At 37.9% G+C, this 13,032-nt stretch overlaps 1 protein-coding gene across 1 annotated transcript in view; it reads left to right on the top strand.

The window, feature by feature from the left end:
* The window catches only part of snap91a (synaptosome associated protein 91a), a 54,859-nt gene that overhangs the window by 12,597 nt on the left and 29,230 nt on the right, over positions 1-13,032 (top strand). Inside the window, exons 2-11 of the mRNA XM_061776288.1 lie at positions 2,779-2,921; positions 6,374-6,449; positions 6,919-7,021; positions 7,119-7,212; positions 7,362-7,473; positions 7,678-7,784; positions 7,852-7,893; positions 10,812-10,873; positions 11,130-11,138; positions 12,728-12,740. Of these exons, the coding sequence (XP_061632272.1) occupies positions 2,779-2,921; positions 6,374-6,449; positions 6,919-7,021; positions 7,119-7,212; positions 7,362-7,473; positions 7,678-7,784; positions 7,852-7,893; positions 10,812-10,873; positions 11,130-11,138; positions 12,728-12,740 (761 nt within the window). The remainder of the gene's footprint in view (positions 1-2,778; positions 2,922-6,373; positions 6,450-6,918; positions 7,022-7,118; positions 7,213-7,361; positions 7,474-7,677; positions 7,785-7,851; positions 7,894-10,811; positions 10,874-11,129; positions 11,139-12,727; positions 12,741-13,032) is intronic.

The following is a 13,032-nucleotide window of genomic DNA, read 5'->3' as shown; positions in this document are numbered from 1 at the left end:
TTAAAATCTCTATGTACAGCCCATAAAGCAACACGACACTAGCATTCATTAATTAATGTAAATAAGTGTGAAAACCCCAATAACTCGTGGTTGGCTATTGAGTTTCTTGAGACTGAGACACCACGTCCCCATTTGGTGACGACATGCCGAACGCGCCGATATGGATTGCGCTGTGTCTGGCTCTCACGAGTGCAACTTTCCGGCTTCGTGGATCCATGCTTGTTTGTTGTGAAAGTGAATGAGGGAGCGTGAGGGATGTCATTGGCATTGCTGCCTTCAAGCATGCTTTGGAAATTTGCCAACTCTTCCTCTCCCGCTGTCCGCAGTCACAACTGGTGCAATTAGGTACTGAAATATGCTACAGGTAATGGTATTGATTTTACATCATTCGGTACCGGTAGTACCAACTAGTGGCTAGCAGCTAGCTGTTTGCCAGGTGGCCTCTCGCTCCCGGCCTACCGGTGAATGCCAGGTGGACTCCTTTTCAAAGGTCTTTGAGCCCAATCTGCACACTTACCTTTGATGCTGACAAGCCTGACACAGTTGCAGTTCCCACCAAAGTGTTACAGTGGTACATTTTTAAAAAATCAGGCTTACTCAAATGTATCTAATTGAACTACTTTCACTCGTTGCCTAAAACAAAACAAAACAAAAAAACAATTCTCATCACATTTTTAAAGGGTGAGAAGTATATATTTTTTTCAAGTTGCTAAAAAGAATCAGAATGTGATTTATGTAATTAAAACGATGCACAATCGCAACAAGGCAGCTGCATCATCACTTATAATACATATTACAATGATGAAGTATGTTCATATGAGCACTCTTTAAGTTGCACTATCATGCCCAAGCCCATTATAGTACAGTACACGTATCAAGCTGACCAATCAGAATCCCAGGGTAGAGCTACACTTTGTATGCTATTGCATGCTTTCCAGTAGGGTGTGGCACCTGTTTATGCAGTCATTGGGTGGTAGTGATCGAATAATCAGTGCCACAGTCTGCCAGCCTCAGTGGGAAGGAAAGAGTGAGACACACACAAGAGAAGAGTGTGGGACGATGCAGGCTGCTGACTCATCAGGCCTGGTGAGGTTCTGTGTGTAGTATGGGTGTATATTTGCGGCTTCACTACGGAAGACAGTATGCACAGCCGTCATCGCCGAATGCTGAAAGCTACATGGTCGATCTGTAGGCGTGAATAAAAAGCGACCTTGACCATATTTTGTCTGCAACAACCACAGTCCAGGGTGTAGCCTACCCGTCTCTACCCAAAATCAGATGGGAAATGCACCAGTTTACATGTGAACCTGATCACAAAATAACACCAAAGATTATACATAGTACATTATTAGTCCCCATTAGGGGCTTCTCCATGTAAAAGGTAAAAGAGAAAAAAAACTCCACACATGGTACTTAATCCTTTCCTGAATATCAGATGTTTTTCATGACAAAATGTTGCAGGTTGTAAAACCAGTGACTTGCAGCTTCATACTGCAACTGTGCTAGATTATTTCTCCTGATTCTTCTTCTGATTCTGATTATTCAGTGAAAAGGCTTCATTTAATAAACGCGACTGTGGTAATGCAGTTTCTGATGCTTTCTGCAGTGGAAACTCCCATTGTTCCTCTGCAAGTGGAAATAACATCCAGATTCATTCGCCACAGGCAGTGGTTGTACATCGCACATCCAAATACAAACGGTTAATAGTGCAGCGCTGTGGCTCGAGTCGATGACATAGATAGTGTCAGACACAGTTAGCGCTAAAGAGGGATTTATTTATTTAAAAGGATCCCCTTTAGCTGAATGCCAAAAACCCAACATCAGATCATATTTTCAATATCACATCAGTCAAATGGACAATTTACATAATGTTTACAGAAGTACTAAAAACAACACATTTGTCCGTGAAAGCTTGCATTTACGCCTTATAGTTAATATCATTTAAACAAGTGATTTGTTATTTGTTGTATTTGTGTTTGTATTTTATAAAGCATTAGATTTTGGCCATGGTAATAACATTTGTCCATCATCTGCTATATCTTATAATTTGATTGTGTAAAAACTCCGGTTAGGTGGAAGAAAGGGTATTGCTGGAGAATGTGACTGTGCTAAAGGCAAGCCTTCTGCTTTTAACCATGAGAGTTTGTGATGCATACTTTCTGTGGGATGCATGCCCATTAACTGGGCTTTGCACTGGCACAGAGAATTCTCTTACATGGACTGGCACATCTGCTATTAAGAAGAGATCATTCTTGAATGACTCCCACAGGGGAAAATCAATTGTTACAGCAATACAGGGTCAAACATCACACAGCAAATAATACAAAGGAATACAAAAAATTTATTTAAAAACATACACACCCACCTGTCAATTTTCCATGCTAGTTGTCCTCATTAGAGTTGTGGGTAACTGGAATCTATCCTACCTAACTGCAGGCGAGAGATGGTGTAAACGCTGGACTCGTCACAAGTCAATCACAGGATTGGAAAAAAAACCAAAAAAAACAATCACACACACATTCACACCAGGAGACAATTTAGAGTCCTAAATTAACCAAAGAAGATTGTTTTGGGGATGTAGGAGGAAACCAGCATACCCGGAAAAAAAATGCATTATTCTGGCATCTTCCCATTTGTCATGTCTAGGCATCTCATTCTCTTCAGAATTACTGCACTTATTTGTGTTGTCCTTATTTGAATACAAGGGATCCAATAGATTAATTACAGGTTTCACCTGCACTATCCATCATCTAAACTCCTCTCTTCTCTAATTCCCAGACCTGATCCAGGCCTCCCAGGACTCCAGTGTGAACGTCCCTCAAATGGCTGATACACTAATAGAGAGGGCGGGCAATGCCAGTTGGGTGGTGGTTTTCAAGGCTCTGATTACTACACACCATCTCATGGTGCACGGCAACGAGGTGACAATGCACACACATACTGTCCAGGCTAACACACAAATGCCCTGATTTAGTAAGATCTTTAATATATAACATGTCCACTCCAACAGATTTTGCGTCTTGTTGGCAATAGTTGTTAAAGTGGTGGATACCGCTGTTTTTAAAAGAAGGTTTTGCGCTTTGGGTAACGCAGTTGGTTTTCACCATGGAACATTTGGGAGAGTACCTCAAGCGCATATGAAATTTGAAGTAATGGAATCGTTAGTGTTAGTGGAAGAGGCAAACAAACATTATTACAGAGTTACAGAAAATAAACGATCACTGTAAAATTGCAGACCTTATGTCGAGATCATCATTGTTTCTGGCATTTCAAAAATGTTTACACATGTGGAAAATATCCTTCTTTTCTCCCCATCACCTTTCATTTTGCCTGAGCCTCCTCGTCATGGTAACACACCGGCTCGTCTCAGGCTTGATAAATCACATTGCGTGTGCTAAATTGATCTATTTGAATATATTCCTCCCGGAATGCCAAAATTAACTAGTTTACTCTCATTTTGCCTGCGCTACTTTGGCACCACTTTACGTGCTGGTTTGCACCTGCCTTTGAAACGCACTATTTAAGGATGCAAATTCAGCCACTGCATCCATCTCAGGCATGGTAAATAATATCATAATTTGTATATAATCCTCCCACAACATGCAAAACTAACTGCACTGTAATTTAGCATGTTTGGCTGACGTAATCCCGGTTGCTCCTGATAAGTAGATCAGCTTCCACATCTGTTTGAGTGCGCAATTAAGTTTGCGCTGGTTTTTGCATCTACAAACCTCTAGTAAAACAGACCCGTAATGTTGCTAACGTGATTCTGACTGTGTATGGTCCAGTTAGACTAAAGAAACCAAAGGTAGATAGCCAGATGGATAGTACTAGCTTTATCATGTCAGAGGAAAATAAGTCCTTCCTTGTCTAACAACAATGTGTGTGTTGTTGTTTGTTTTTATTTGAAAAATCTTTGTATCCAGTAATTCAGCCATATTATGGCGAAAAACAGACATACAGTATTATGCACCCCCCCCCCCCAAATTTAAAACAGTTTCCAAGTGTCTTAATAACATGCGTTTGTCGAAATACCCCATGGAACAATAATTGAAATACAGACCTTTTGTTCCTTGCTGAAACTAGCCTGTTTAGAGGGGGCAGACCTGTTTGATAGTGAGCCAGCCCTCACCCAGCTAATATACTGCTGGGCCAAGGACGAATATGCATTTCGTTACCATGATAACTAGCTACTGAGCTAGGGTTGGCCGCACTTTGAGCCTTGAATCTAAATAAGCGATTGTTAACTACAAAGCACACAAAAGCCCCTACAAAGAGAGCATGGATTCTATTTTCCCTTGTGGAGACAGTCCTTCATCACCTATCCACCGAATGACACTTCTCAATTAAGAGAAGATAACCTTTGTTAGTCCCACAATGGGGAAATTTGCGATTGGTGTGCAGATGTGACATACTGGAAACATCGCCTAACTCAAATACTCCCCAACCCCCACCGCGTCGACAACCTGACAGAGCAATCAAGTATTGTATGTGCTTATCAGACGCTAACGCTGTTAGCTAATCTTTCTGTGCATCTAACAACTCTCAGTGCAGCTCTGCTCATCTGTTGGCTGTGTCAGTCTTTTAGGCTGTGAAGTCAGATTCCTCCCTAGCTTGAAAGTGGCTCTGGACCTTCGCTTAGCTGCCAAGTCATGAGTGGAGACACTCCTGTGTTGTGGCTGTTATTTTGTAAAGCAGCGAAATTCAGATGACTCTCACACATTTTCAAAAATAGGCAGATAACAAAAGATCAAAAGATTTTCTTGGTTGTTCAATTTCGTAGTTGATGGGTTGGCAGGCACACCAGACACCATAGACAAAAGCTCTGAATGGGAAACAAGAGATGACTTAGAGATAAACAGATGTTGCTTTACAGCCCAATAATAATAATTGTGCAGGTTTCAGAGACAAATGTATGGCAAATAATGCAATATAATGTAATGTAATAAGGCCAGACTTTGGTAAATGCACATACTGTATATGCTTATTTTTCATATTAGTTAAATACAGACTGAAACCTTGTCATGTAAAAACAAAAGTGTTCACTTATTATTCTTCACAAGAAATTACAAAAATTTTAACATTTGAGTCAATGGAGGAGTTTGAGCATTTTCTTTCGCTTCAAGAGGAATAACAAGCACAATCTAATTTGTGACACAAAAAGAACTGAATTTTTTTTTAGACCAGATGCATACAGTATGTCTACAATTCCACCAAGGCCACCAACTGGTCCAGAATATTATATGAACACTAGGAATGTCTTGATCAACGATTTTGCACCCAAGTCTGAGTCAAGTCACTTGATTTGTCGGAGTAGGAGGTGATACTTCAGCAATGCATCAAGAAGAAAAGGATATATGTGTACACCGTTTATATCATAAGAATGCATATGATTTATTCCATAGTAAATGCTTTACAGCACAATATATAATGATTTACAAGTGTGTGTCTTATTAAAAGCATAATGCCGAGTTCATGCAGCTGTGTATTTGGTGGTTGAGTGTTTGATAATATTGCCTTTTCCACTAGTGGGGTGCAGGTTTGCTTGTCACAAAATAATTCACAGTCATTAGACTTCTAGTTGAAGAAGTAAGACGTTTAAATTTGTCATTTGACACATTTGCTAACCTGTCACTGCCTGATGCCGCTCCACCAGTGAGCTATTTTGCTATACTGTTCCCTCCAGTGGTCTGTGTGGCTTTGCAGACTTGCAGTGCCGTGAAAAAGTATTTTCCCCCCCTTTCTCAAAAGTTTTTTTTTTTTTGCATGATTTTCCCTAAAAATGCAGTTTTTAAATGGTGATTTTATTTATTAAGGGAACAAAAACTATTTAAAGCTACCTGGTTGTGTGTGAAAAGGTAATTGCCCCCCCTTGTTAAATCATTTATTAACTGTAGCTACTGTAATTACATTTTTTTTTTTTTTTTTTTTTTTTGGGGAAAGCTGACTTCATGTTTACTGACCACACACGAGCCTGCTTACCTCCAGAACTGTTTAATCAAGAAAACACTCAAATAGAACCTAACCTGACAAAATGATGTCTGCCAAAAGATCTCAAAAAGCTACAACAGGCCACGGCCGTCTGTTAATGGCACAGCCATGTACACAGACACTACACTACGTGCAGTATTTCTATACATTTTATGCTTGCATTATTTTGCGTGTTCAAATCCATTTAGAATGTGCATAAAAAGTTTTTTTATAGGTTTAAATATGTTTTAATAAGTTTAAATCTGGTTAAAGCGTGTGGGAAGTGTAAGCTATATAAAAGATTATATACTGTATGTTAATTCAATGTATTACAGTATGTATCAAGTTGTCATGTCTTTAACCACACTTCCTTGTACATTGTGATGTGTGTGTGCTCTTCTAGAAATTTCTGCAGTTCCTTTCATCGAGGAACTCTTTGTTCAACCTTGCCAACTTCCTGGACAAAACAGGCTCACATGGTGGGTGTTTACCAGCTCGCCTTTTTTTAAACCTCATCAACCTTAATTCCATAAGTTAATCAATGCTTATTTCTCTGCCACTTAACTTTTAATTCAGTGTAATAAGTCATACCTCTATGTATTACTTACTGTATGCTGATCTGACACTGGATAAATTAATACTTTTCCCTCCTTTTTAACAGATTGTCTCAGGTGAATCTCTGTTAATAACTGCAATACACACTTGTACGATTAACAGTATGTGAAGTGGAGAAAGCAAACCTTATATTTCTAAAGCTACATTGCTTTTTATTGCATGAAATACCTTTCTCGTGATCCAAGCACAGGGTTACTGTGCAAATACTGCAGGTGGCTACCAATAGCACCCCTGGGAAATTTTGTGATTTATTTAATGATTTATAGCATTACAAGTTACAAAACTGACACCTCCCCTCTCGTCTGTGTGTACATGCACGCGCGTCTTCCTCAGGCTATGACATGTCCACCTTTATCAGACGCTACAGCCGCTATCTCAATGAGAAGTCTTTCTCCTACAGGCAGATGTCTTTTGATTTTGTCAGAGTCAAGAAAGGGTACAGTTTCTTCATTTGTCATTTCTTAAGATATTGTAAACAAAATAATCATAAAAAATTGTAACATTGAAGATATGATTTTCCCCTTCCATCACAGAGCTGAAGGGACAATGAGAACCATGACAGTAGAGAAGTTGCTGAAAGGAATGCCTATCCTACAGGGTCAAATTGATGCACTGCTGGATTTTGATGTGAGTTAAACTTACTCCAAGTAGCAGGGAACACTTGGCAAACTGCCAAGCATCAGTGCATTTATTTGTTTCTAAAAGTAACCTGATTCACCAGTCACATCATTTAATGCAAATTTATTTGATCCCATCAATTGTAATTGTATCCAAAGGTACACCAACCAGAATTAAACAATGGAGTGATAAATGCCTGCTTTCTTCTACTGTTCAAAGACCTGATCAAGTTATATGCCTGCTACAATGATGGCATCATCAATCTACTAGGTACAGTATTTCTGCTCACCATTGAATTCATGTTAACTGTCCTATTAAATATCATGTAAAGCTGAGGACCACTTATTGAGTACCCTCATGTAACCTCTTCCTGACTTTTATGTGGACAATTTGTTCCTCCAAAAAAAAATAAAACCACCACCTCAGATATACAGTACATGTAGTATTGTAATATCACCACCACTGTCTTTTTAGAGAAATTTTTCCAGATGAAGAGAAGCCAGTGTAAAGATGGACTGGAGATTTACAAAAGATTTCTGACTCGCATGACTCGAGTATCTGAATTCTTCAAAATTGCAGAGGTACACTGACACTGAGTTGCTTAACAGTCAACAGTCTGGTAAATTCTGAAATGTTTTGCTTTTCCAGCAAGTGGGAATAGACAAAAATGACATACCTGAACTCACTCAGGTAAGTTTGTTACAGCTTTGTCTCCCCATATGTTATTTATAGGTGTACACCAAAGCAATGTAAGGTATGACAGTGTTGACAATGCACAATTCTTTCAAAAATTACTCGTCACACTTTAACAGCCCACTCAATGGTCGTCTGGTTTACATCTACGCGAATCAGATGAAGTAGGTATTTAAACTGTTATTTGGATAAGTATACAGTACATTCTTGGAACCATTTTCTCCCCTACATTGTTCACACTCAAGGAAACGTACAAAAAGTAGATCTTTAAACCTCTCAAGAGACTTGTATCAGTTGTATTCATACAGTATGTGGCTTTAGTAGGGTTTATCATGGAGTTGACTTAAGCAGTTAGGGTTTAAAGAATTACACACATTTAATGATATTAGTATCGATATTTGTCAGTTCTCTCTAAGTTTATTATCTCCTGCTTGGACCGCTAATAGATTCTGTTTTTACCCTTTAATACATGTCATATCACCTGTAGTGGTGAACAACAGGGATGTAAATGAGCAGAATGATTCACCCAAACAACTTTCCAAACATAGTCGTTTATAACCTTGCCCCTCTACATTTAAATGTGATGTGCTACACAATATGACTGATGGATTAAATGTCGGTATTAATACGTGTCAGTCTCCCAGATCCTTGAGCCAGTGATTATTGTCATCTTTTTAATGGAGAGCCACATCAGTACAAACAACAAGACTGAATTACATTACCATTTCACTGACTTTTGCTATGTTGTCATTGAATCCCTTTCCGTCATGTGTATTATTGTGAGGCTAGATGTATAAATATTTCGCAGCTTTTTTGTTAAAGCTCATAGAATTACTGATATAGCGATAAAGGGCAATTTATGGTGGCTGGGAAGTGCAAAACAGTATAACAAATTGTGACACACTTTTACATTTCACAAAACAAATGAACAAAACACGAAACAAATTTACATTTCACAAAACAAATTAGGAAAAGGTGAAACACTTTTACATTTCAGAAAACAAATTAACAAAAGTTGAAACATTTACATTTCAGAAAACAAATTAAACAAAAACCAAAATACTTTTACATTTCAGAAAACAAATTAACAAAACACAAAACAAATTTACATTTCAGAAAACAAATTAACAAAACACAAAACAAAGGAACAAAAGCCGAAACAAACTGGAAAGGGAACGTACCATATCGTATCACAGATTCACGCGTTATAAGGATTCCCACATGCGTTATTGGGATTCCCACGCGCTTTCCTGGCAGGAGGCGCCCTGCTCCAATATTACTGGCTGCAGGACACGCGCCGCTGCACTATGATTGGCTGCTGTATCCCGGTAGAACACGCGCTACTGCTTCCAGACGGTAAAAGAAGTATGTGACTTATTAAGTGTGGCGGCGTTAATATAAATGCCATTAACCCTGAAGCCTGCCGAGAGGATGTCGGCGAGAATTAAAGCGAAAGTGTCGATATTCGAAAGCAAGCTCGCCGGCTCCATTCATTTGAACGTACATTGTAGTGACAAACCTTTTCTTCTACAGGCACATTATATAGTATTTGTCTGATATTTACGTTAGTTTGATGATCTTAAACAAAGTAGGGAAACTATGCAAAAATATAAGAATTTGAGAATGAGGCCAATACTTGTTTACAGCACTGTACATTATGAATATAGTTGAATAAGAATTTGATGCTCTATATACTATATATATATGGCCTGAGCCGAGGCAACGCGGCGGCACGGCTCGCAAACCCGGAAATATATTTTCACCGGGAAAGCTTCTGTCCATTTCGATTGAATGTAAGATGGGACGTTAAGACGCCGTGCGACGGAGATTAAAATTTTGAATCGCCCCAAAACCAGTCGCCGACCAATCGGTCACTCATGGAAACAGTTGCCAAACCATGCACATAGTTCGGCGGTGTCGCCAGGTGTGTGCCAGTCTTAACCCTAACCCACCATAATTCTAACCTTAACCCATCATAAACTACCTCAAGACCAACCCTAGTCCTAAACCTAACCATAACAAGTGTCTTTGTTTTTTTTGTTTTGTTTTGTACAAATTTGATACATATTTGGGATGGTAACATTTGTGTAGCCAAACCTTCCTGCGATGCAGGAGCCAATCATGTTGAAGCAGGGCACGTCTTGACAAGAAAGGGCGGGGGATTTCTAATAACGCGTCAATCTGTGATATGGCGCATTCCCTTTCCGGTTTGTGTCACTTGTAATTTGCTTCAGCTTGTGTAAATTAGTTTCGTGGCTTGTTAATTTGTTTTCTGAAATGTAAAAGTGTTTTGTTTTTTGTTCATTTGTTTTCTGAAATGTATAAGTGTTTGGGCTTTTGTTATTTTGTTTTCTGAAATGTAAATTTGTTTCAACTATTGTTAATCTATTTTCTGAAATGTAAAAGTGTTTCATCTTTTGATAATTTGTTTTCGGAAATGTAAATTTGTTTTGGCTTTTGTTCATTTGTTTTCTGAAACGCAAAAGTGTTTCACAATTTGTTATATTGTTCTGGAAATTGGAACAGGAAAATCTTTACACGTCCTTATCTAATTTCAAAAAGCTACGACGATGAAGACCAATTAAACTAAAACTAAACTGTGTCAGACTAGTCGACTGACACAGAGAAGAGGCGCAGGTTGACACAACAGAAAATAAACATGAAAGGAGAATCTAATCATACTTGCGACAATCCAAAACAGATACAAAGGGAAAATATTCTATTCACAATAAGCATATGTCCAAAATAGTAGGATGTAATGATGATGTATGGTATGAACAAAAGAGAGCTCAAAACCAATAATGAAATACAAAACACAAATAAGAAATAACTGACAATTGACAATTCCAATATGACATTTAAACCTGATTTTCCTTCAAAATAGTGTGTACTGTATACTGTCTGCTACCCCACAGGCTCCAGAAAGTCTTTTGGAATCTCTGGAGACCCACCTCAACACTTTGGAAGGGAAAAAGCCGTAAGTGTGTTTCTTTTTAGCGGGGGGAAAAACAAGACAGTTGGCAATAACATGTTGGTGATCAATTGTAATTTGCTTGAGATTGTTTTGCATTTGTTGAACAAATTAAGCACAATGCCAATGTTGAATCAAGATCAAAATAAAGACATTTTGTTGGGTGCTTTAATGAAACTCTTTTCTATTTTGCCACCTTGATCATCTTTTGCCTGTCAAATATTTAACATGTTTCCTTTGATCTTTGCCCAATACAAAACAGAGAGGATAAGTAAGTATTCTGTCACTTGAAGTACTAAAATTCACTGCATTAGCAGTTTTGATGTTTACGTTCTATTTTTCCCTTGTTGTTTCTTCACATAACAGTGATTCTATGCAGTATAGAAATTTCAATATCCATTGGAACAAGTCATACCATCAGTATAATAATACTAAACTGAAGATGTGTTCAAAATGTGCTTCAATAGGACACATTTTTTTAAAGTTAGATCCACATTTTGAAATTATTACAAACCCCAATGTGTAAAACAAATGAAAACAGAATACAATTATTGGAAAATCCTTTTCAACCTACATTTAATTGAATACACTACAAATACAAGCCATTTAATGTTCAAACTGATGAACATTATTGTTATTTATGTTTGTTTTTTCAAATATTGTTTCATTTTGAATTTGATGCCTGCAACACGTTTCGAAAAAGCTGGGACAGGGGCAACAAAAGACTGTGAAAGTTGAGGGCGATGTGGTGATGTACACCCTGCAACTCACTGGTTCGCATGTTGTTGTTGTGTCCCCGGCGGACAAGACACTTAACTCACATTGCCCATGAATGAATGTGATTGAATGTTTGGTGGTGGTCGGAGGGGCAATTGACGCAGAATGGCAGCTACGCTTCCGTCAGTCTGCCCCAGAGCGGCTGTGGCTACACAAGTAGCTTTCCCCCACCAGTTGTGATTGTGGAGTGAATTAATAATGTGTGCAATTGTAAAGTGTCTTTTGAGTGCCCAGAAAAGAGCTTTATAAGTATAATGCATTATTTTTATTAATAGTTGAGGGGGAAAAAAACTGCTGTTTGGAACATTCCACAAGTGAACTGGTTAATTGGGAACAGATATTTGTCATGATTGAGTGTAAAAGGAGCATTCCCGAAAGGCTCAGTTTTTCACAAGCAAGGATGGGGCAAAGTTCACCACTTTGTGAACAAGATTAAATATCTCGTCTTTGTAGTGTATTCAATTGAATATAGGTTGAAAATGATTAGCAAAGCATTTTATTCTGTTTTTATTTACATTTTACACTGCGTCGTTATACACACACAAAGCTGTAAACATATAATCTAATGAGATCCAAGACAGTGTTAACCTTACAATGACTGACAGGTTTTATTGATACTTGAGTGATACCACTCTAATAATTTTGCAAATGTACTATTATTACATTACTAAAGGTTTTTTTATTTTTTATTATTTAAAACATTTTTTTTTTTTATATACAACTAATGTATTTGCTGCTACTGTATTGGTGTACCAAATGACTTGTCAGTGAGTGTATAATTGTCATTAAGTCTGTGTTACTTACTCTCAGTCTCCATTTGTGCAAAGGAGTGCAGGCTGGACAATTGACATATTCTCCATATTGCCTACATAAAAAAAAAAACCTGCGTTTAAGTGGAAATGGGTCTAAGTTGCAAAGAGTTGCAGAGTGAAGACATCAATTCCAGATGTTTCCGAGTGTGTTTGAAATTCTGCCTGCTTAAAAGCTGTGAATACTTAAAACACTTAACAGTATTAAGATACTGCACATACTGTATGTGACTCTGTTTCTTTTCTAACCGGTATGCTTTTATTTTTTTTGCAGGTCACCCACCAAGGTAAGACACTATTGATAACATTAAGTACTGTACTTCAATGTTAAATGTGTAGGGCATATTTGCACTGAAAACAAAAGGATATTCAACACAAAAATGCAGTGAGGATGAAGTATGCAGCAAGAGATATTACATAAATAGGTTTTATAATATTGATATACTGTATTAAGAACGTAATTATTTTGTATATTGTAATATATTTATCACTGTTGTCATTCTTTATCTTCTCTTTGGACAAATCACTTGTCCTACTCCCTCACAGTGAGGTAGGCATGGAAATTGTTAATCCCCACAT

The sequence above is a fragment of the Phyllopteryx taeniolatus genome, chromosome 6 (genome assembly GCF_024500385.1).
Source record: "Phyllopteryx taeniolatus isolate TA_2022b chromosome 6, UOR_Ptae_1.2, whole genome shotgun sequence".
In the NCBI taxonomy this organism is placed as follows: Eukaryota; Metazoa; Chordata; class Actinopteri; order Syngnathiformes; family Syngnathidae; genus Phyllopteryx; species Phyllopteryx taeniolatus.
This window is presented reverse-complemented; position numbering and strand designations above follow the sequence as displayed.